At 36.7% G+C, this 25,819-nt stretch overlaps 1 protein-coding gene across 2 annotated transcripts in view; it reads right to left on the bottom strand.

Annotated features, from left to right (window-relative positions):
- The window catches only part of SKAP2 (src kinase associated phosphoprotein 2), a 121,717-nt gene that overhangs the window by 13,440 nt on the left and 82,458 nt on the right, over positions 1-25,819 (bottom strand). For both annotated transcript variants that reach the window (XM_066195407.1, XM_066195413.1), the window contains one exon: positions 5,689-5,760. In XM_066195407.1, coding sequence (XP_066051504.1) covers positions 5,689-5,760 — 72 coding nt within the window. The remainder of the gene's footprint in view (positions 1-5,688; positions 5,761-25,819) is intronic.

Below are 25,819 nucleotides of genomic sequence, written 5' to 3'. Positions count from 1 at the left end.
GTATATGTACTAATAATTTACATCACTGGAAAGCTATCTTCTAATTCTGATAACATAAATATCACTGAACTGGCTGGATCAAGGCTGTCATCCTAGTTTTGTTATATGATCCTTGAACTGCAGGCTTGCTGGTTATTCCAACATACACCAGTTACATTTGCATGTCATTAGCACTCTACACCATTATTTATAGTTTACAATTTAACCATGATTGGTTCATTTTATTACCAAAAAAAATCCTGCTAAAATATCAAGTATCAGGAGATAGAAAGCATCACACTATAAAAGAATAGTGGTATTCAACTTGTGTTCGTCTCTATTTTGGCAAATACTTAGATTTGAATTCTAATATTCTCTGTATGAGCAAGAAGAGCTTGTTTTCTCTTTCTGCATTTCAGCCTGTGTTCTGTGCAATCTTGTTTGAGTGGCAATACTGTCATAAGGCTAAGTATTCACGACCTTCAATTCAAAGCTGCTATGCCAGTTACCCACCATTTAGTTTTCCATAAACTGGTGATTACAAACTACAACTTGCTGTGTAGCACTAGGGGGCGTTCTGGCTGCCAGGGCCCAAAATCTTCTGTCCTCACCCCAAAAGCAACAACTGGTACCCTTATGAAAGCTCACAATCATTCAGAAATAACAGATTTGGTTATTTAAAAATGCACAGAAATAATCATTTCAACAGGAAGGCATAATCAGTTTGAAATGTTGCACCTCCAAATTTTGGCCCTTCCTATTTTTCACCTCATTATTCACCAATACAGCATTAGACAATTATAAACAGTAACACAGGTTAGCACAAAATTAATTTGTGATAGATCAGAATCAGAATCTCTCCTTGGTCACTTCTTACTGTACTGAACACAGTTCCCAACTCTGTGTCGTAAACAACGTAAGTCCACATGAGAAAAAAAAAATACTATTTTGGTATACCCCACCTCTCAAATCTTTCATCACTTGGCTTATTGATTTTGTTTAAAATATATTAATCAGGACTTTTATTTCTTCAGAACATCACTGAAACACATCATGACTTTTCACACTGACCTTTACCACTTTGAGCTCTCACCGTTATGTGCGTGAAGTAACTCCTGTTAACACTAAAGTGAGTTGCAACACAAGAGACCAAACAGTGGGTGAAACATGTCCCTCCTTTTATGTTCATCATGAGTATTTAATTAAGTTTTAAAGTGGAAAGCAACTCAATTAATAATGTGAACACACTGGAAAGATGCATTTTAAAATAAGCTTATTTCAACAGTGAAGATACTGACCAAAGATGAACCATGACTCTGTGCCCTCCTTTGTGTTCAACATCAGATAGGATTGTTTAAACCAGAAAGCCACATTTTCCAGAAAAATATATACCAGTATACCAGGAGCATAGAAACAAAAAACTTGGAAAGAAAGTGGCAGTGCAAGTTTGTGAACAACTATGCTGGTCTTTCAAGGAATGTTAATTTCAAATCTGAAATCCCCTCTCATGCCCACCAGCACAAGTTCTATAAGGGCAGCTACCTATACATAAAAGACAATTGTAAATATAACTTCAGACTTTATACACCTAAAGTGAAAAAGGCTTCATAAAATGATTCATAGTGCTCACAAACACAGGTGTAGAATGAAGGAAAAAAATAAAAAAGGCTGAAAAAACCTCTGCAAAACACAAGCCCACTCGTTCTTACTTTGGTCCTTTTCAGTTTGAGAAGACCTTGACGAATTTCCTTTTATTGCCTCTGAAGAATGGTATAAAATAAAACCAGGAGGTCTGATTAAAGGAATTTGATATTTATATGGCAGTGAAATAACGTGAAGCTTCATAAACACGTGTAGTACCTGAAAACAGCTGGATTGAGAATCAAGAGCTTACGTGCCCATTACAGTTCAAATTCAAAAGGTATTCATTTGCTGATGTTACTCTGTTACAATTACTCTCTTTAAAATTTTTAAGGCACACAACTTTAAAATGTCATGTGGCTTAAGAATACTATGATGACACAATTGCTAAACTGAAGTGTGTTGCATTTTGAAGGTGCGGTCACTTGGCCACAAAGACAAATAAGACATTACATGCGTAGCTGAGGGCAGAAAGCAGTTTGGTTTTACCTACCCACTGATTTTAAGGCTACCAATCCCAAGAAATGGGTGAGTAGGGTTTTGGATAGGTTGTTTCTCCAGTAAATATTTCTTTCATTCCAGGACAGCTACCTGGATGAACTACTATCCCATCGTTTCCAGTACTCCTCCTAAAAGAAGTCCTTATGGTTTACTTCTGCCATCTCTCTTTTTCCAGTAACAGTAATAGGAAGAATGGATATTTTTGTTCAATCTACTGATGAAAACACTTCAGAGTTATTTTGACAGATCAAAAGGCAGTGGCTGCCAGCCTCTCTGACAGTAGTCTCAGACTGCTTATTTCACTGAAAAATACTGGCATCTGACAACACATGCTTGAAGAAAGAAAGGTGAACAGTTCAGGTAAAAAAAAAATCTGACAAATATATCACTCAAACATGCATCTCAAATATTAGACTATTTAAAACTTATGAATGCCCATGGATTACTCAAGGGGGGAAAATTATAATAATATTCAAACAACCAGAACAGACAGAAAAGAAGAACCAAACCACAACTTGAAAAACAGATTAGTAGTACATATTTCAGAGGGATTTAAGTGTGCTGTCCCACTGCAGCCTAAGCCAATCTAACTATAGGTTGTTTAATTTCTGCCCCCTACATTGTGAGGATTTTTGCAATTCCCATTTCTGAGCACAAACCTGACAGAACACTAAACTGACCAAAAAAGAAGTATGAATTACAACCTAAATATGAAAATGCACTACATAATAGGATGTGATTGTGTCTGATTTACCTCAGTCATCCATTTTAACACTGATGGCATCTAAGTTAGCAAACCCTACCATGGTAGTGACTTAGAGCCAGTCGTTTTATTACTTGCTTGCACATTCCTTGTGAGATGAAGGAATACATGTGAATGTTTTCCATTCAGAGCTGTGGTCCACTGCCTAGTGTATTAAAGAGCTTGCCATTCTGACTCATGCTCCTCAACTCTTGGTAAGATTTTTCCAAAGTTAATAGTGTCAGATTGAAGATTACTTAACAACATTTGAAAAAGACAAACCATAGCCCCTTTTGGTAATGGTGTGCTCAATATTTACCATAGTGAAGGCTTAAAAATGGAGGAGCAGCTGAAGTTCAAAATTAATGCTACCAGAATGTCTTACATAAGTGATCTGGACTCTTGGTTTTGATTCTCAATCACCAAACAAGACAATCCCTGTTAAAGAATCCAGTTATTTGTTAGCTCTGATGATATCCTAAACTTCAAAAAATGCCAGTTACTTACTTGCCCTTTATCCCACAGGCCAGAAAAGTTACAAAATAAGGGCAAAACAACCATAGCGTATTTATTTGGACTCAAACTCTAATCTATTCTAAGATGTTCGGTTTAATCTTTCTCACTTTCCTTCTTCTGTTCCTTAGTTACCCTAAAATCAACATATTTACACTGATAAAGAAAAAAAAAAAAAAAAGAAAAAAAAAAAAAAAAAGACACTTACTGAAATAGTGATTGTAGAAATGATGATGGGTAGACAATCATAACAAAAACGACCCACCAAGCCATATTATATAACTGAAACTCTTCAGTGCTTTGGTATTTTTAAATCATTAAGTCAGTAGCAATTAATGCAAAGCTATTCAGCAGCAAGAGTCAGCACCAAAAACAACAGAATAAAGAGAACTTGAGTCTGAAAATAAACTGAAGTAGAAATATGTTAGGGCAAGAAAAGAGTAGAAAAAAAAGAAAACGTTTTTGCACTAATCAGCTTGAGCTCACAGACAATTTGCAGAATATTTTTTGTGAGTTCAGGTTCAGTAAAGCTAGGCAATAAATTAAACTTAAGAATGCTTATGATGTTTGTGTGGAAAATCATAAAATATTCTCAAGTCAAGTCGGGTATTTATGATGTGATGCCTATCAGAAATATTCATCTCAACTCAGCCCTAAAAGTCAAACAAATTTCCAGTGTTAAATAGTGAACTGTGTAAGATCAGATCACAAAACTATTGCTTGAAATGAACCTGACATCTGGGGAGAACTGCTATGGTATTTTCAGTGACATTACACAAATACTAATAAGACTGATAAGGCTGTTCTCATAGCAGTTAAAATTTTTCAAAAATGCAGATGCTAAGGTTTTGGGTTTTAAAAAGTATGACCAATTAGAACTTCAGGAAGGTACATTAGTGAAAAAAAAAATTATGTTGGCAACTTTATAATTGGATTGACCCCACACTCCATTATGACAACACACTGTATAATTACAGTAATGTCTAAATGAGTACTAAATATTAAGGCAGTAATGAGTCATGTTGTTTTACACATGTTTTTAGCAGAGCACAATGCTAACGGCATCTGATGGCTTGGCTCTTGTTTCCTTTCCAAGAAAAGCAACCTGAAACTCCTCACAGCAACCTGTTCCTGGCTTTCCTGTATGGGTCAGGAAATCAGGCCTCTGTTTCCTCTCCACATGTTGCAACAGGAAGAGCACTGCAGAGCTACTTCCTAAAGGAACTCTTCTTGCCCACCCCTTCCTTGACAGCCCTGAAAGAATTATGTGTATTATGTATGATGGGGGAAGGAGAGCCAGATTGCATGTCAGTGCAGGTCACAGTTACAATGCAGCAGATCTCAGAAAGGTGTAAGGTCTGATAAGAGGCAAGTCTTCTCTGCTTGCTCTGTCAAATCACCAATAGTTTATCTAAAGGTCTGTGCCCTTGAAGCACAAAAATACATTGTTTTTAAGCATAACTGGAAATACCTTTCTATCAAGAAAAGTTGTCTGGCTATGTGACTTTACATGGTGCATGCAGTTATTTTTCCACTCCCAGAGATAATTAGCACAAGGGCGCTTTGCCAAGCTAAAGCTGAGAGAATATCCTTCACAGCCTTTCTGGGCATTTGTGTCCTTTTCCAATTTTTATGCTGCTGTCACTGGACTCTGGCATTTCTTACCCGATTCATTTGCTTTCTCTGGTAATCATATGCAATGAAGATATGCATGGCCAACATTTAAACAGGCTGCAGATCAATTAGTGGTCTTAAGTTTATCTGATTTTTATCAAAGAAGACAGAGCTTTGGGTCGATTGTCAGAGCCTGTGTCAAGTTGACCTTTTCAGAGACGTCTACATTGCCAGTCCCTTGGGCAACTTGTTGTCCCCTGTTAGTCTCTGAATGGCAGAAGTCTGTTCTGCTCAAGCACAAAGTATACACAGATGTCTATATTACATTCTTATAGGTTTGACAGCAACTGCATGTTGTATCTATAAACTGTCCTTTAGCAGTGACACTTCCTCAATGATGATAAGCTAATTTATGCAACTAAATCTCCTTTGTGCAGAAATGAAAGCTAATTGAGTCATTACAAAGTAATTCAGGAAGGAATACCTTGTATAAATTGGCTTACTTTATAAATCCTTCTCAAGTGGTTTTCATGCATCCTAAGTGGTGCTTAAGCAGTTTTGCTGCCATCACATACCCGGGTAAAAAAGACAGCTTTACAGAGCTAAAAAAACATTATTTTAAAACAGCAAATGGAAGAGAAAATAAAATAAAGGTAAAAAGAAAGTGTGTACACATAAAGAGGAAAGATTTTAATTACCTGAAACAGTGGTAACTTCCTCCTCAGTGCTCTCATTGCTTGGCACTTCAGCTTTTGAAGAAAGACGTTCTTCTGCAAAAGACATAACTGCAAATGAAATTCTGAAGGGTCACCTCAGCCGACAGGAATTACAGCCCACATCAGCCTGAAAAACACACTCTATATTTCCACATTGTAAGCCTTGTTTACTATTTTGCACTTATACAGAAGTTGGAACATTGTTATTTCTGTGGTTTCCGCCATCCATCCAAATACTTCAGAGCTTTGTTTCAAAATCTCAGTTGTGAACATCTGTTTCCCTTTTCCCTCTGGTCTGAATGCAGTCATATAGAGCTGCAGTTCTGCTGATTTTCAGTCATTCCGAGACAATTAGAATGAGGGTCCTCTTTTGCTGCATACATTTCTTGCCAGAAAAAGAAACCGAGGTGTGAAAACGTATCCCCAGCCCAAGCGATAACTCAGATGCAATGAAGGCAGATGACATCTTACCTTCAACACTGTCCTACAGACACAGTAGCTCAACACCTGCATGATGGGAACACAGCCACTACAGATGCCATGCCCTTCACTGCTCCTGCCCACTGTGCCTGACCATGGTTTTAAGCAAGCCAGACTCTATCAAATGACTTAGTGCAAGTTTAGGAGACAAGAAAAGAGAAAACCTGGCAGTGATCAGCTCTAAAGCATGTTTGCTGGCTAGCAGGCTTGGAACATTGAAATCCCCACAGGCAATTCCAAAAGATGTGCTCCATACTCCCTGTCTGGCACAGACATTGGACTCTCCCATGTCCAGACCTTCACTTGAGTAAATCCACACTCCCCTCAGTACAGGGACACCAGATCTGCTCCTGGCATTTCCCACTCAACAATTCTATTGATGATGTAAAAAAGGGGGAACAAACTTTTAGCTGAATCCTGTCTTTAGGTTCATAAGGAAGTAGAAATAAATTTATCTTGGGATTTACAGTATTTCAAAACTGATAAGGCTGCTGTACTGAATGAGGAAATAGGATCTTGATAAAGCCACTTCTCAAACATGAATTGGACTTTTAATACATTTAAACTATCTGGCTTTGCTACTCATCACATCTTATATAGATAGTCAAGCTTCTTTTTAAGATACACATTTCAGCAACTAATTTTGATATTTTACTAATGACAGACAACAGATAAAGCACTCACAGTATTTAAAATGTTCCTCTTTGTGCAACTCTTATGTAATTGCCCATTTACTTTGACAAAGAGTGAATTTTATATCAAGAGTTCAAAGGATTTTTTAGCCTTGTAAAAATTTAATCTAGCCACAAGACTGTTCCTGCAAACATTAAAGCAGATGTTTAAAGCACAAGAGTAGACCTGTTGGAATGAGTATGCATAATTGCTGCAAACCTCTACACAGAGTCCTACAAATATTACAATTACATCATAAGATCTGCTCTACAAAGAGCTTTGAAATTCTGCCCTACTTAGCCAGCAAGATTTTTTGTTCGTGAATCTTGACTAGTTAAAATCTGGACAATATGAATATAAACTATTTTTTAAGCCAAGACAGGGGGGGAAAGGGTAGGAAAAAAAATTCCTAGCAATAGAAGAGGAGATACCTGAAGCTGTAGTACACACAAAACACTCTAAACTATGTACTGCGTTCATATGTTTAAATGTATTCCTCTACTTCACATTAACACATTTCCAAGTATGCTCATCTGTGTATTTTAAGAACTCACAGTTGGAGCATAAATGGCAAAAATGCATCCCTATGTGCTGTCCAGAGCACTAGGAGGCACTGTCATACTATGGGTTCCCTAGCATGGTTACACCCCTCACAGAGAGTAGTACCCCAGTATCAGTCACATTTTCCAGAATTGCTCCCTTCTCCCAGAAAAAAACACCTTCATCCAACACACATGGTGTTATATGATCCTTTCATTAAACAGATGTTGATATTATATGTTACTGAATGTTTGGACCTAAATCAGTTGCTGTGTTGAATGTCCTGTGGATTTTAACTCTATGACTTATCATGGTCATCAGACTAGTTTAAAGAGAGGACTGACTCCAGTAGAGAGTATCTCAACTAAAGTAAAGCAGCAGCAGAGGTTTGAAGAGACTTTTTTGTATGGTACAGCTGAATAATGCATGTAGACTGCATTGTGATTTCACAGAAAATATTTAAAATATATTTATTCTTCTGAAAAATTTACTTCCTAGAAACAAGAGTTGACCAGATCCACATCTGAAGATATGAAAATGTCTGAATCAAAGCTCTTTGAATTCCAAAAGGTGCCAAATTCAAGCAAAACTTCACCATATTTGCATACTGGTTTGGATCTCAATCATCCCCATTTATCCCACCTTGTTATACACTACAGAGTTATTGCAGAGAGGGCAAAGTTTCAGGTACAATTAGACTGGAAGAGGCACTCCAGAAGCAAGCTGGACATGGTCCAGCTGCTAATGGGCATTCAGTCCATGGTACCAGGCTGAAGTGACTGCATAGGAAACCTCCTCTGAAACATGCACAACAACCATCAGGTCCTTGGCACAAACCTATGCTTTATGAATCTATTGCAAATGATTCACACTATTTGCTAATGCAATCATGCTCAGAGAGGAGCAGTTGTAGTAGGCTTAGCTTAGGGTAGTAAAAAAGAACCTGTGGTGTGTAACTCAGGTTTTCTGGTATTATGGCCTGAAGCAGTAACTATGTGCAGGCGGTGTCCTTTAAACACACCAACCTCGATTACCTCAGGAATTACAGCTGCAATCTGATGCAACATGCATAACTTTGTGTTGCAACATGGCATAGAGTCAAAAGATGAAAAATGAAATTTAAAAATACAGTAGAAATACTTCTAGGGTTTTTAAGATACTGTGTGTAAGAAGTCACGCGTACCTTCAAAATAATCTGTTCCAGTTTTTCCTCTGTACATCTTTTTCACACCATCACTATCACTGCAGAGAGAAAATACTCTTTTCCACCTTCTCACTATGTCAAAATGAGACTAAACTACACTAATCAAACTAATGAACTCTTCCAGAGCTGTAGTACCTAAGAACCCCTGAGATACAGATTATGTTCCGTACTATGCTGATACTTACAGACCTTAACAGCAAACAACCTACAAAATTCTTGAAACAATGCAACAAGGAAATAACTGTATTTGTTAAAGGTTTTTTCAGTTAGTCCATGAAGGTTGTTGAAAATTATTTCCTTTTTCAATTTGCAGTTTGAAGAAAAAACAGAAAAATAATCACCCAATCACATTTGATTTTACCATCCACAGAATTTTAAAAGTAAACAATGAATTCTACACATGCTGAGGTTTTTTTACATGAATCCATTAATTTTTTTCCCTTCCAATTTTTTTTTTTAAGGGAGGAAGGAAAAAAAGATTGGACTACTTGAGTATAAAACAGATAAGAGTTTGGCTTGAACTGTGCATTCCTCCAATGGAATGTGGTATCTCCATGATAAACATGCATAAATTTAGCAGTTTCCTCTAGTAACATGTTACCTAACCATCCTTTTACATTAGATTCTAATTTAATGCCATTATTATTTGGTAGTCTATTGCCTTCTAGTTTCTGACACTAGCATTACACAATACTAGTTTACACCTTGAATAATCCCAGTTTGTGAGTTAATATATTCTATTCAATGCTTTGATTACAGTAAACAAAACCAGCTCAGCTATGCAGCAAAATCTACCAAACCACACAGATGGTTATAAGCTTTTCATTGTGTGGTTTCCATAGCAATCATATTGCAAATCTGGAAGCTTCTTGCAAATAAGCAGCTTGTATTTACATGCCTCTCGGCTGTAGCATGGAACACAAACAAGTGAAGTTATTATTCCAATCACATATTGTTAGCAACATGACTGGAAGATGTTTTGATCAGTTCAGATAAAAAGTACTGCACTGAACTAATTTTTCATCTACTTCATAATGATACAAGCAATCACACACTTGTAATGCACATTCATGTCTCTTCATTTGAAATCTCACTGTAGTGTCAGAAGGTTATAAGCGTAAAAACACATCTTGTAGGATAGACCCCCCACAAAAAATTATTATTAAATAATCAATTAAAGAAACTACATGGGGTTTTTACTATTGTACTTGACAGGGAGGACAGATGCATGCAAAAAACCAGATGCGTACATGAACTCTGCTGACACTGAGTATCACAGGTCTATACTGTTTTGCCCAAGAAAAAGTAGAATAAATAATGGTACGGTAACACCAAGAGTCTTACTCCTCCACACTGGTTTTTTTGCTACCAAATATTGACTCCGCAGAAATGCAAACAAGAACTTTCAAACCCAAATAAATGCTTACCATGGGAAAGAGTCAAGACCTTTTCTCTCCAGAATTTTCAGTTTCATTAATTGACCCACTCCCCATCACACATGGATTATTACTCTAATAGGGAACATAAATCAACCCAGCCACATAATATTTTTTTAAAAAATTAGCAAGAATTGGCTTTTTTAAAGACAACAGTATTTGTTCAGAGAAACATTTAATATTTCCAGAGAAGCAGCAATAAATGCACAAAATTTAAGAACAAGATTGTTTATATAACTTGGCTAAACTGACATCTGGTAGCATTTGGGGTGAGGGCTAGTGACCATCTGGGTCAAAGGAATAAGTATTAATGTCCTGTTTTATGCAGGGCCAGAAAATTTCCTTACCTGGGGTCAGTGCCCGCCAGCCTTGGGGATGGGGTCCTCTTACCTGTACAGGTCTGTATGCTTCACCAAAACTCTTAAGTGTTTTAGCCTAAGCAGCTTCATAGAAAATCTAGTAGGCTTATTCGCCTTGGTGTGCGCATTTATAATGGCAGGAATTTTCATTGCTGATCTCTTCTTTTAAAGTTCAGATCCACCCATTATATATGAGAGAGATCTCTCTGTATGAAGAGATCTTCCAATGCAATTAGCAAAATTCCAACTTTTATAATCTTCCAATATTCCCAAAGATCTGTCCTTTTCCCCCAGCTCCTCTGGGATACGGCAGATTACTGGAAGATTTACACACAGCTTCTTGACATTTCATTCTGCATTCCCTACATTCCCATTAGCAGCCTGGTGTACTCTGTAAACAACAAAACAGTTTGGAAAAGGCTGCTGAAGGTGCTATTGTCTAAGCCATGCTGTGAGTTCTTGTAAGCAGCAGAGAGGGGGAGACAGACTCTTGTTTGATTAAAGCTCTACCTGAGACTGTACAATAGTGCATGGTTTGAGAATGAAAATGCCTCCGGGACAGTGAGAGAAGTGGGAAACAAGTTGGCTGCTAGAGAAGAGATTATAAACATGAGAATTTCTTACCATTACAGAAGAGAGGACATTTTATTGCTACTTTACAGGGTCACAGCTACTTACCACCCAACAGCTCAAACAAAAATGTTATATTCCTGTATGGCAAACTTGAGTGTAAAAAAAACAAATTTCCACAAGACAAGCAGAATGATATAAACAGGTCACCCAAAAACAGGCTGAACACTGGGATTGCAGACAAGACGACATCAACATTTGCCAGCAGAAGCTGCATCTGACTAAACGGTCATCATTGCATTCAGAAATATGATGGGAAACAGGCAACACGTAATTGTATTCCAAAAGAATACAGAAAGAGATCTCTGGGTTATGAACAATATAAAAATACATCTTAAAGAAAAGTAATGTGCATACTGAGATGCTTCAGTTTTAGTTGACGACAACCCGTGCCAATTCCTAACTCAAATTTCTTACACCACATGTGATCCAAGCCTGATTCCAAGATGAAGGCAAAAGGTTTCATTCAAATGTACCACCATCTAAACTGGATGGGACCTCCAACTAACACTTTTGCCCAAGTTTTAACCAGCTCTTTGAAAACAACCGTAATCTAAATTCTAAAGTAAGGTTAAATATATACACCACTCTTCCCAACCAATAGACAGTAACAGAAGTCTACTAATAGTATTAACAATGTCCTGACTTCTCAATGGCCTTGAATAAGTAGCATTGGCTTTACAAAGTGAAAAAGCTAGAGTAACAAAAATACTTTGGGAGAGACAGGATCTGTGGATATTGCTCAGTCTTACACCCTGCTCTAACTCAGAAAGTTAGATCAGGTTTCTAGGAAACAGCATTTGGCCTCTTCTGGTACTCCACACCAAGCTGTTCAGCAGCAGTTTAAAAGGACTTGTGCATTTCGATAGCTCACGTATGAGACAACTGAAGCTAATGACTTTCTAGAACAGGATTAGCTCAAATTACTCAGTTTTGTCCAGATCTCGCCAAGTCTCCAGATGTGAGGTTTCCTGTATTCCTTGAGAAATCCTGCACTTTTTTTCCCCTCAGTTGCAGTCCTTATATCTTTAAAAGGTGCTACTGTGCACCGCTGTTACTCCTAGTTGTCTAAGCAATCTGAATAACTAAACCAGCCAGCTCAGCTAAAAGTGAAGCACAGTCTCCTATTAAGAAGACCTTGGGAAAGTTACCTCATCATCCTCACAGAAAAGGTTAATAGATGATGTTGTAAATTAACTCAGGATCATTGCTGCAAGAGGAGAAGCAACATGGGAGTACTGGAATATCACTTAAGACATTTTCAGGAGAAAAAAAAAAACTCTCTCAAAACAACCTTTCTGTGGCATCACCCAGTGAATCTTAGCATATGTAATGGAGATAAAACCAAAAAGCAGATACAACATCCCCTGCCTAAGAAAAGTATTTTGGAGTTACAGCATTTGCTAAAGTGAACCAAAAACTTCCCAGTCCCACTAAGGACAAATAGCAAACAGACTTTATGGCTGCGATTCTCTAGTCTTGAACAGAATAACATTGTTTGGATCATGTAACTATTGCTATGAAGAATAATAACAGAGAAAAGTAGCAGAGAGAAGTAAGTACATTTGGAGAACTGTTTGAGGGGAAAAAAGTCCCTCTTTCTAAATACATCTGTGAAAAAGACACCACCTTTCTCCTATATTACCACCCACACAGCCATCCACAGGAACTATAGTAGCACAATGGATTTAAAAATCATGGTTTTAAAAGCTGGAAGATATTTTTTGGCCTTTCACTATTTTACTGGAAAAAACAAGCAACAAGTGATCAAAGAACATATCTCTGGAGGAAGAACAGCTACTCTTACACACACAAAAAAAACCCTAATCATTTTTGGCAATGTCATCCACAGCTGCTGCAAAGTGGGTCTTCTCACTCTACTATGCAGCCTTTTATCAATTTTCACAAAATCTAAGAGAATGCTTTGCTTTACTTACCTTTCCTACTTGCTGAGACCTGAATATTTGTCAACATCTTTCCTCTTCCTTTTTCTTTCCTTTCCCCAAGTCTCCTAGTACCTTTGCTTGCCTGACTTTGCCCCATTTTGTAGTCACAGCCAGTATTCTTCAGACCCCACAAATTTTTATATTTACCAAACACAGAAGTTGTTAACTGTAGGAATGTATCTGTGTAACAGGCCATTCTGATGCACCAGCCAAACTGGCTGTGAGAAATATTATCAAACCACCTGCAGTTTTGTTGTTAAAGCTCTCAGGAATTCATCATGGTAACTGAGAAAACAACAGGATCAAAAACAAGAAGAGATCCTGAAAAAATGTCTGCAAAAAATGTAAACCCTAGATAGGAGAAGCACAACATGAGGATGGACTCTTGACCAATTTGGTGTCCTAAAGGATGTGTGCCTGCCTCATGAAGAAGCAGCTCAGCCAACCCAGAGATGTGTGCCCATGTGGACAGTAGACCTAGAATCTATATCTGCCATGTAATGTAAACAATAAATGGCTTCTGTTGGAATCATATTGATTCGGTTATTTCAGTGGCCCATGGCCCCCCTGCAGTTAGCATGAAAGTTGCTGTTTCCAGGGCTTCATGAGGCCTTCAGATTTTAAGAAAAAACTGTCAAAATGGAAGGAAAAATATTCTCAGTCACCTTTATGACTGAACAGAATATATTCACTGGGACAACTGAATAATCTACAGAGGTGCAGGCAATTCCCAGTTCTAGTTATGAATATATTAAGATTTCATGAACTCAGCTTGGAGCTGAGCTTGGAGCTCTCCTTGCAAATAAGCAATCTTCAGTCATGTTTTGAGTGACAGCTCAATTCAACTTACTTGGCCACTTCCTTGCACTAGTTTTCCAAAAAACAAATAATCTAAAATCTGATTAAAACCAAACCAAACAATCTTCTCAATCTTTTTACATACAGTCTCCTTTTTTTTTTTTTTTTGGGGGGGGGGGGTGCAGGTTGTAACATAGAGCCAAAAGAATTAAGAGTTTGTCAATTCAAAGTAGGAAAAAAATTGCTAGTCTAACAGAACTAGCAGGAAGAGAAGCATGTCAAATATCAGTTACACCAATAGCAAATTTTGGAGGAGAGGAGATAGAAAAAAGGGAGAAAAAGCAGGAGTACCTAACAGGGAAGACCACTTAGAATGCCTAATTTTGGAATATTAACATTTATTTGACCAAATTATCTAATTGTTATTATTAAAATTCAATATAAATATGCCAAAGTGCAATGTGCACTGCATAGAAATAAGGGATGGGCTTTGCACTGACATTTTTATTTCCTCATGAAGAAAGACCTGATAATAGTAATTCTTCTCAAGAGAAAAGATAAAGGTCATCACAAGCAAGTTCATCGTAGATATGCACGCAATGATTATAATGAAGAATAAAAGAAATTACAGAGATCCACGTCCAGAAACTCATTCATTGATTTCCCATTTTCATGTTCACAGACACCTTGTATTTACAAATAAAGTCACTATTTCAGGGATTTTTTCGTCAGAAATCAAGTATTTGTCTAATCCTATATGATGAGTGAACTAGTATGTATATGAGAATATATTAAACTCAGAAATCAAAACATTGTTTGATGGGCCATCAAAGGTGAAAATTTCATGAGTGACTTCAAAATACAGCTCAGTATGAATTCCTTAAGCTTTACTAGGTACTTTTTTAAATTTTACCTTTACTTTTTTGATCAAGATATTAGTTAACAATTTCCACATCTGAACAGAAGCATCACTGAAGATAAAGTTTCATGTTAAATTTCAACAAAAGCACAGTTTTGGCTCTACTTATTAAATTGTTCCTAAAGCCTAAATTTTGGCATACCAAATTGAGGCAATAGCCATCCTACATAAATCCATACTTAAACATTTAAAGAAAGAATAAAGCACTTTATGATAATACCCTCAACAGGTCTTAATAATGCAGAGGAAAAGCTTTTGGGTTTTAATGTTTCAACACGTTTATCTAATTATTTAGCTGATTAACAAAAAATGGTCCCTTCTCTGTTCCCTGCCACACTAGCAAAAAAAATACTTGCAATTATTGGACAGAATGCAAATTAGCTTCTCAAAGGGACAAAACAAACAACAATTTTTAAGTTTATTCCATGGTTCATAGGAACCTGGTTCATCGTGTAGGTTCATAGGAATCTGTGCTAAAAATTGCTGGCCTAAATACGTGTGGCATGCACATAAGAATATTCTTCTAAACATAATAATGATTTATATGAATTCACTGTAACTAAAATAAATTTGTTTGTTCTCTCAACCTGTAATAGCTCTTAGCTATGTAAATAGTTTAAGTCTTCAACATGACGTTTTATAAACCTTATTATTAAAATGTTTTGCTAAAATAAATGTGGTGGCTATTAAAATCTACATAGAAAATATATATAGTTCAAAATGTAAATGCATTTAGCAATCAAATATTCAATTAACTAATCTATACTGTATAACTGTGTACTACAGTGTTATTTGACAACCATGTACAGCAGTTATATTTCTCAAGTTTAAATTCATATGATAGAAAAAGTCTGTAAATGTCAAGTAAAGTTTCTCATAATCATTGATCAGCAGCAAGTCTTAAATTTAAAAGCCATTTCTGAAAACTACATATTCTCAATTGTGACAAATGGGACTTGACATAAAATTTACATACATACAATTCATAAAGCATCTTGCTTAAACCACATTATATCCTATAATAATCGGCAAGGTTAATGTATTCAAATTTATAGTACGATTCCTGAACTTACTCAAAAAAGGGACAAAAGGCAAGGCATAGCTCACTTCAGTAAAAGGAAACACAATACAGTTGTTGGCATGTTTCCAGAAGCAAAGTCTGGCTCCCAGATGCTTCTCTTGTAACTCCTTTAAGAACGTTATAACAGGACATTTTTGCATTCTCTGTGTTGATCACTAACTGCACACTGACAAAAAAAAAAATTCAGAAGTTGTCACCCTCTGGGTATTTTAATTAAAAATAACAAACCCACACTACTTCCATTCTGCACTGTTTATGGCCCAGGCCACTAAATGAAATTATGTCAGCTATGCTAAAGCCTTTCGCCAACTAAAATGACAAAGTGAAAATGTTATTGCTATGATTCACTAGTATCAGGTTAAATCAAAAATATGCAGAAGATTATAGTCACAATGCAGACTGTTTACATGCACCACATTTTGGATAACATTTCCATATTAATCTCTACAAATACTATCCCATTCTTTGATTCTCATACACTAGGTCCATACTGGGATCAGCACTCTGGATGTCAGATCTTACTAGCCCAACAGATCACAAACCACAATGCACCTCAGAGAGAAGAGGTAGGCCACTGGGATATGGCAATTGTTCATAAGCAGGACGTGACAACTGCTCCCCAGCCAGCTCCCCATGTCAGTGTGGGATTGGCATGCAGTTGTATCTCAAAAGAACCCATGGCTTCCGGAGACCCATACTACTAGAATTCACTCAGAGACAATACTTTTGGATGGCCAGAGACACAACACAGTCCCAGTTGCACTGTAAGAGTAAACTTGTATGGTTGAGCTAGGCAGTTTATTCAGGAACTAGGTTTTATGACCTGTATAGAAGTTGTAACAAAATCATATCCATCTTGAACTTCTGTTTACTGAATGATCTGAAATTGCTTTTCAACATCTACTAATGGAAATGTGTCACTTCTTATCAATCATACAATCTTTTGGGTTGGGAGTAATCTCTAAGATCATCTCATTCTAACACCCATGCCATGGGCAGGGACAGCTTCCACTGGATCAGGTTCTTCAAGGCTGCATACAACCCACCCTAACACACTTCCAGCAATGTGGATCATCCACAACTTCTCTGGACAACCTGTTCTGGTGCCTCACCACCCTCACACCAAAGTATCTCTTCCCACTATTTAGTCTTAATTTTAAGGAAATAAAATTTGAGAGAGGTATGAAAACAAGATAAACTCATTTAGTGTATTTTAGGACAACAGATGCACGACCCTCATGCTAGGATCCACAGGCTTTCCGGTAGATAATGCTTTGTTTTGAAAATGCAATTCCTTCCTTTAATTCCCAGTTTTGTGTTAAGATTCAAGGGCAGAATAATCATTACAAACTGCTAAGACAAAAAGCTTCCACAACCCAAAGATGGAAGTACTGGAACACCTTCTTTAAGGATATTGTAAGTTCCAGAGATCCTAAACTAGTTTGCATTAAAACACAAACTCGAGATTTTTTAGGTAGAGGAAAATAAGATCTGCTAGGAAAAGTTAAGACTTCAAAAAAAAAAAAAAGGACTGAAACAAGATATTCACTGTGACAACCATCCCCTCTCTGGATAAGAAGACTGTTCTCCTATCTTGCCATCTAACACAAATCTCTCTGACTTGCCAAAAAACTTCCTTCAGTCTCTTCTGGGTTAAGAAAAGATTGTCCCCTTTGCTGCTGAAGCTTATCTGTGTGTCGGAACCCTGCACTTCCCTGGAGCATCCCTCTGTCTCCTCTAGAGCACAGCAGACTCCTGCATCTTGCCCTCTCTGTCTGGGCCACTGTGTGGTCCAGGAGCTGGACCCTGCTGACCATTTTCCTTTCCTAGGAGCAACCATCTTGCTTCTTGCAAAAACTTGTACCCAGCCCAGGGAGCAGCAACCAAGACAAGGAAACAAGCAGCCTTTCCCTGTATTACCTTCTTTATATGTGTGTAAATTAAACATGGCATCTATTGCAAACAGTACACTGTACACAGTACACTGCAACACACAAACAAATCAGATATACATGCATACAGCCAGAAAAACTCATGAAGCTCTGGTTAATTGGTAGTATTTTCTTAGGCAAATTTTTCCATTTTGAGGAGAGTGGGAAGAAAAGTGAGTAGCAAACTGAAAGGAAAAGACATATACAGAAGGATTTATGCTGATGCATTTCTTAAGGCTGAAAGATTCAAATCAGATATTTGTATCTACAGTAACAGAATGATTAATTCAGCCTTTAGAGCCCACCTTGCTGGGTCTTATTTGAGAATTCAGTTGTGCAAATTATGGTTCTTTAATAGCTACCTTGTGGAAACCAGAAAAATTGAGGAGCAATAGCCTGAGGCACCATATAACCTCTGATTGCTCGTTTCTCAAAAAACTCTATCTAATGGTTTTAATAGCCTGATATGCAGTCATTCATCACAAATTCAAAAAATTAAGGTTCTTTGATCTATATAGTATTTATCACATTTATTCCCAAGCAGTAGAATGGGTCCAATATTTATTTCTATTTTCATAAATAAACATAATAAAATTGACATTCTACTTTGAACTTGCTAAACTGCAGCAACTCCTCAAATTTATGCTTAATAAACTCACATAACAAGACATCTTCTCTGAATGCTTGCATTAAGTGTATTGCATTGGTTCTTAATTAGATAAAAACAGTGCCACCGTAGACAACTTTGCTTTCAAAAGAAAATACTTTGGGTCCACAACTCATTGAAGACATGCATGCATAACAAAGCTTTGTTCACGTTTAACATGAAACCAGCTGTCAGAGAGAGAGTCAACACTGAAAAAACTATGATACAAACAAAATTACTTTGTGTGATTTTTTTCTTGCCAGGATGACAAGTTTTTCTGAGACAGGATTCTATTTCTTAATAACAAACAGTTTCTGTCCCATACTGTTCACATCGGATTGGTTTTACAAATCAATAGAGTCATTGTTTAATGCTGGGAAACAGAAAATAGAATAAAAATGACTGACCAGTACCTGCAATAAAACATCTTCTTTCCATGAGCAAATTCATTTCAATAAGTTGTGAGCGAATTAGTCTTTGAAGGAGTTCTTCAAACAGAAAAGTATGATTAAAAATACTTCCATTTTAGATATACTTTCTAATTTTAAGCAAGTAAGTTTTAAAATGCCATTAGACAATGGTTTATTGAGTGGTGCATATTTTGTTGGCTTTGGTTTGGTTTACGTTTTTGGTCTAATTAGATCTCAGGGTACTTCTCTTTAAAAATCTGAAATACATAAATAAAATACAGCATTTGCTAATGTGAGACTTTGATAAACACAGCCTTCCCAACATGAACTCCTTCAACTTATTCCAAGAGTTGACCACAACATCAGGGAGATCACTTCTATTTTCTTCACCTGTAAACTCTGAAATCTATGAAGCCTGAAACATCTGAAAACTATGAAGTCTCTCATGCAGTTCCGAGAGAGGAGAATAAATGTCTATACTTAATAGCACACACTTTCAATTTACTGTAGATACTGTGATTGACTACTTTGAATCTTGCAACTAACCATATTTTCTGCAGCGGAGGTATATAACTGAATAAAATATAAATAAAAATTTTATTCTAAGAGTATTTATCAGTGGATAAACCCACCCTGAGTCCAGTCAGTCAATATACCTCTCACATGCAAATCAGACTAAATATGAATACCAGTTATTATTCCACTTTTACTGGCCTCCTCATTTTTGCAAGCGTGCGTGATGAGGGAGCAGGGCTGAACTGCACCATGGACAGTAGGCTTTCTGACAGCTATGGGCCACCTGTTGTTCACAGATGGCCACTTTATATTCACTTTAAAAGAAATGCAGAAGAGGCCGTGAACCTTATTTTTCCTCACAAAGACCTGCCACTTCCCACTCAGCAGACATCTCACTCTTTTCAGCTACACCAGATTGTCTTACCTCCTATTCCATCACTGACACCCAACACCAATGGAAAGAAGGGCTTCCTCTTTAGATGTAGGATTACAGTAATTGAAGATAATGTCCAAGCTCTCGTGGCAAACAAAAGCTGAGGTCCAGGTATCAAGTTCCTAACCACCTTGTGGATGCAATGTCTTTATATATTTGTCTGGATTCATAACTCATGTCTCATGAGCATTTAGTACTAGCTGAAGGATAACTTCAAGGCATATATAAATCCCTTAGGAGTACTGCCTCAAAACCCAGAGTGACAGAATTCCGACAGCTCAGTTTCATCAAGGCTGCTGGGATTCAACAGTATCCAGTTAAAAGAGATTGTTTCTCAATCATTTCCATGTCTGACACTTAGCAGATCCCAAATGCCAGTGATCAAGACAACAAAACAACACATCTTTGACCTAACAAAACAACACATCTTTGACCTAAAAAAATTTTCTTTCTTTATTACTCTCTACACTAAAATGTAGTATATATCTGCTTTTCACTGCTCTTGTATTACTTTAATTGCTTGAATTAGAGCAGAGTAAGCACCCTGTAGCACCCCTTTGCCCTTATTCTGGTACTCCACCTGTAAGCAAGATAGTATGTGCAAAAATACTCCATTTGTACAACAATATAATAGCTAAACAAGTGAAAAATAATTCTTAAGAACTCTGAGATTCAATTTTTTGAAAAAAAAAAAATCTGAAGAATCCTCACTAGTTTAAAAGGAAAAAAAGTCCATTGCTGTGTTCTTGAATATGAAAGATGTTTTCATGGAAATTATTACTAAAAGCTTCCAGAAATTACTTTGAAAACTTATCTTTAGTGTTTTCCTCAAAAATGCAGATCTTACACACAAGTCTTTTCAACTTCAGTTATTCCAAACCCTACTTAAATTTTATGCTTTGAAATCATTTACTAATTAAAAGCACTTAGAATTCCTTCTGTGTGAAAAACAAAATGTTAGCACATCAGCATTATAGACAACCTCTGCAAAAGAACAAAAGAATTCCCTAACTCCTGAAGGCAAGCAATAAACACTGCAAGGAATTTGGACCATATGCCAAGATGTATAATATAATGACTTAGCAGCAATGATCACAGGTAACATCTCAGACTCCATAATCATCCATGTCTCTGCTGACTTAAACCTGCTCCTCTTGTTTGCAATGACCAATTAACAGTTTCTTTCTTTAAGCCTACTGGTTTTAGGAACTGACTGTACAGCTGTGATGCACAACCGGGACTGCTTGGCACCAAACACTGTGTTTTGGCCCACATACCCTGACTGTGCTATAAGAAGCAAATGCGTCCTGAAAAAGAATCTTCATTAACACAGTGCTGTGAAATCTTCACTTCTAGAGTCAAGAAGTCAATATATATGACATTACATCTTGAGAAAACAAGTATTTGCCATGAGTGTTCATGACTTACAGATGAAACTTATAATCATTACTTCCACTATATAATCATCACTTCCTTCCCAAGAAGAGGTAAATCAGAGAACATGTTCTTTCCCCCTCCCACCTTCATGCGGATGAAAAGGGTACAACTTTGTAAAAGAAGCTGCTTCTTTAAAACTGTAACAGTCCAGCAAGAAGAAAGGATGAAGATGGTATTGTTATGCTGCCTAACTGCACCACTTTACTGCTAGAAAAAAAATAAAGCATGAAAGCTGCTTAAAGAGATAACCATAAGAAAGAAACAGAATGATCATTCTCTACCATCATATTCAATGTCAGAAATGTTATGAAACAACATCAGGGGTTTTTTTTACTATTTAAAATGTTTTGTTTAAAATAAGTAAACAAATTGATGTGTTTCTTTGCACAGCACACTTCTCATTGCATGAAAGTTAAGACATTTCTTACCTTTTCCTGAGCTTCGCCTTAGTTACAGAGTTTCCCTACCTAAGCTTCCAACTACACTTCAAAACAGAACTGCTCCCCAGAAACCTGGGCTTGACCAATTTGGCAGAGGATTGGTGTCTTGGTTTGGGAAGGAATCAAAATACAAATGCCAGGTTTCCACTCCCATCATTCTGTGCCTAATCAGAGACTGAATCAATCCTCAAATTTAATTTACAGGAAACTAAGAACTGATGCAAGTTGTATTGGCTGGAGATCACCACAGCACTGAATTTCATCATCCTTACCTCTTTCTCACCTGAAAGTTCTCTGTGTTATGGACAACCTAAGAAGAGATGGCACAGAACCACAATGCCAGTTTTATGTCATATTACATTGCTTCAGGATTTCCAACTTTATCTGTTCTGTAAGAGCTCTGTAAGGGAGGGTTTTACCTCCATGCAGCAAATAAGCACCACCAAAATAAGAACCAAAACGTATCTTTAGAATCATTTTAACGGAAATTATACTGTATACCATGGAAAGTACTGCTATAATGCAAGTTTGTGAGGAGAGAGAGAACAGAAGAAAAAAGCCAACACAAAATTGGAAATTAAGGTAAGTATGTTAGCTTAGCTTAACACTTCTTTTCTCCTTTGGGGCCAGAGTGTGGTAGACAGCACACAAACTGAGCTGAGTTTCAAGAAAGGATTAAGGGGGCAGGCAGTAGTTGGCATTGCAGTTTTGGGTATGTGCTTCACACAGATGTGAAACCACAGAAGACAATACTGAAGGCCCTTAAAACTATGTCACTGAAACCTCAAGTTTATAAAAGAATTTTGTCTTCAAAGGCTGTAACAGATGGGAACAACTTTAAAGCTGGCACATGTTCTGTTTTATGACAAGGACAACTCCATCGTTTAAAACACCACTGAGCTAGAAACTCTATGCATCGACATAGCTCTATCCAGAACATAGAGTTATTTAATACTACAGTTTCAGAAGCTGTTTTATGCTACAGCTTGTAACATTCAGCTGTGGATTGCAGAATTATATATAGTGTACTAAGGTAGAAAATAAATAGCTAATTAAGAAAAATGGTCCTTTACTAACAAAATTTTTCATTTTGCTTAGCCAAGTTTTCCTCCATGATTTTATTAAAAACCAGAAAGACTAAAGCCTGTTTGCTGAAGACAGCATAAAGATTTCTTTCCCTAAAGAATCTCTCCAAGGGAAGTTTTACAAGTTGGGAATTCTTTGAAAGTTCTGATGCTTTTGACTTTACCTGAATAACCACAGTAAAACACTCACTAAGAACCATGAAAATTATCCTTCCATGGTAAATATGAATTTGTATGGGCTATTAAAGAAGAAAGTGATTTAACAGATCAAAAGATTAAATTTCCCACATCTCTTTGTACCCCTCCCAACTATCAACCTGCCAGCAGACAGTACATAGTGTATACCACTGAAATCTATGCTTTAGGCTAACAGACTGTTGGCATTCTGGATACTGGCTTGAACCTATCCAGCTTCTGCCTGGAAAATTCATCTACACTGTCTCCTGTCACAAGCAGGAGGAAAAAAAAATAGCTGAGCAATGAGATAGCTAGAGAATACAGTGTCCGTCCTGATTACTGCCACAGTTCTCAAAATTTCCCAGTTTTCAAAACTGCAAAAATGTCCATATCCTTTTTTTCATCCAAAAACTCTCTATTCAAATACCAAACCAAATATCATCAACTGAACCGGCTTAATTTCTTTCTGAAATGCTGGCATAAAAAACACTGGAAAACCACAGAAATGCAAAATTTTACTTACTTGAAAAAATGCAAATTATAACCAAATAAATGGTAACACAGTACAATGAGCTGAGCACCTGAAATTCAATATTTATAAAGCTAGTGGATCTGTGAAAACAGAGGATTAGAATCCTCTAACATGAATATGCTTTGAGGATAAAAACAAAGTGGAGATTAATTTCTTCTCCCGCTTCACAAGGATCTAGCATGTTTGCCTTCTGCATTCCAGGGCTTAGCATAGCTTTGCAGCTGTACAAATAATTTTTTTCTGTTCTCTTAACAAGCGTACCAGACTTATTATTTGTTCTGCATTATTATGCCAGGTAACAGCAGGGATAATGATGCTCCACCCTTTGACCATGAAAGGAAGAAAGCATAATTCACTTACCCGGGAAAATGGAAAGGACAGCCAACTGTAATTAAATGCAACCAATCAGGCCTCATTAAAGGGGATGAGACCAAACTGAAGTGTACTCTTTTACCATCAAGTTTAGATGAACAGCCATACAAGAAACAAATCAGGCCTACTCCTGTGAGGTTTGTCAACCAGCATTTCATCTAACACGCTTCAATACAATACACACTAAGAAGGAAAGGACTGCTCTAAGGCCTCAGAGCCACAGGTCTGTAATTCCATTTAAGCATTCGACTATTAACACACATTGATGGAAGATAAAAGGACCAAATGATCACCTAAAATCTACTGCAAATTTATGCTTTATTTGTACTTAATCATATCAACACATCAGAGTCAAAACTAAAAGCTCCAGTGTATAAGTAAAATGGTCTTTCCTGAGAAGTTCACAGTTCAAATAGATGAGATGGAAAAAGCATGAGATAAAGGAAGATAATCTCCACTTAATAACATGAAAACGAAGCACACTCCAAGATCATGGGGAAATAAATTAATTTAACTAAAAACTGAAATGAAATTTCTTGAACTACCCCTTCTTTGTGATGTTGTTACATTTCAGGTTTATTGCCCACATTAGGAGAGAGCAGCTCCCAGAAAACTGTCATAAAAATGGGATGTAAGTGAAAATACTCTAAATTCCTACAGAATCACACCAAGGCAACAATTCACTGAAGACAGAGCACAAAGCAAAGAACTCAAAGTCTATATTAACCAATGCCCATCTCCCAATATTTTATGTATTACTGCTCCAGATCTACTTACTATCTGACATTCAAATGAACAGGTAAGGTAAGTGAATCTCAAAAAAAGAGTAATCTATCCTAGGATATATGTAGAGCTTCTTTAACAAAAGCATAAGCAAGCATACAAGACCGCTTTCTGTAAGAACCTCAGCATCCACAAATAAGGTTTGGCTGTATCTTGTAGCTATAAGTGTATACCCAGTAATGTAGTTTTTATATTCACTGCAGAGAGTTTTTCAGCATGCATGACACACTGCATGTCATTTCAGCAGAACATGCATTCTGTGTTGAAGTAATATAGGTACAATTCAAAGACATGGAACAACCAAAAAAAACCAGCTCCTAAAGATATATAATTTTATGATTTCATTTTCAGGAAACACTTGTTTTTTGCCCTTTATTCACTGAAATGACCTTAAATTGAAAATCAAGACAAAGTGTAAAATGTTCTTGTCTCCAGTGGTCAGGAAATTCTAACTAATAGAAACAGAAAGTTAGTTAGCATCACATGACACAACTGATTTTTCCTCTCAGATTATTGCTGATAATTGAACTGCTCCAAAGAGCAAGGGGTATAGAATTCTATTTCATACAAAGTGATTATTAATTGTCATATCACTTCAAAGTATCATTTGTTAACTCATGATAACTGAAAATTTGATTTTTTTTCATAGCTTCTTAAAATTTAATAAAGAACAGACACCTTTCTCCTAGTACTTGAATGTCTATAATCAAGAACTTTTGCCAAGCTCTTTTACTTTTGTTTTGCCATCTGACAGATACAGTTGGACAGTTAGAGCCATAATCATTCAACCACATTGGAAAGACCACAGTAAAAAGTTTCTGGATAATCACAGCCATGCTGGAAAACATGAAACAAAACATTGTCAATACTCATGTTGCATTCCTTGCAGTTCATTTCCAGAGTCTTTTCAGACAAACACATTGCAGGATTATAATGCCATGTATTAGGCAGAAGCTGGTAACATTTGGACTGATAGAGAACTTTTGCTTAATAAAAATGCCAAAATAAATAAATAAATAATGGGCATGTTGCTGGAAAAAGCAAGGCTTTTCAATTTTTTAATTTAAAAAAATTGCATACCAGAAAATGTTAACGAACTGAAAGTCCCCCGAGTTCGCTTTTACACATTCTGGGCTATTTTGATGCCCCTGCTAAAGAAAACTGTTCTTGCTCAGAACTGAAGACATTCTTTTTTTCAATGTCATGACAGAATCTGAAATCTAAAAGTATCTTATTCATTGTGCTACTTTACTCACTTCCTTTAAGCCACTCAGAGTTATCAAACT

The sequence above is a fragment of the Chamaea fasciata genome, unplaced genomic scaffold (genome assembly GCF_029207755.1).
Source record: "Chamaea fasciata isolate MVZ Bird 193981 ecotype frontalis unplaced genomic scaffold, bChaFas1.0.hap1 SCAF_1, whole genome shotgun sequence".
NCBI lineage: Eukaryota > Metazoa > Chordata > Aves > Passeriformes > Sylviidae > Chamaea > Chamaea fasciata.
This window is presented reverse-complemented; position numbering and strand designations above follow the sequence as displayed.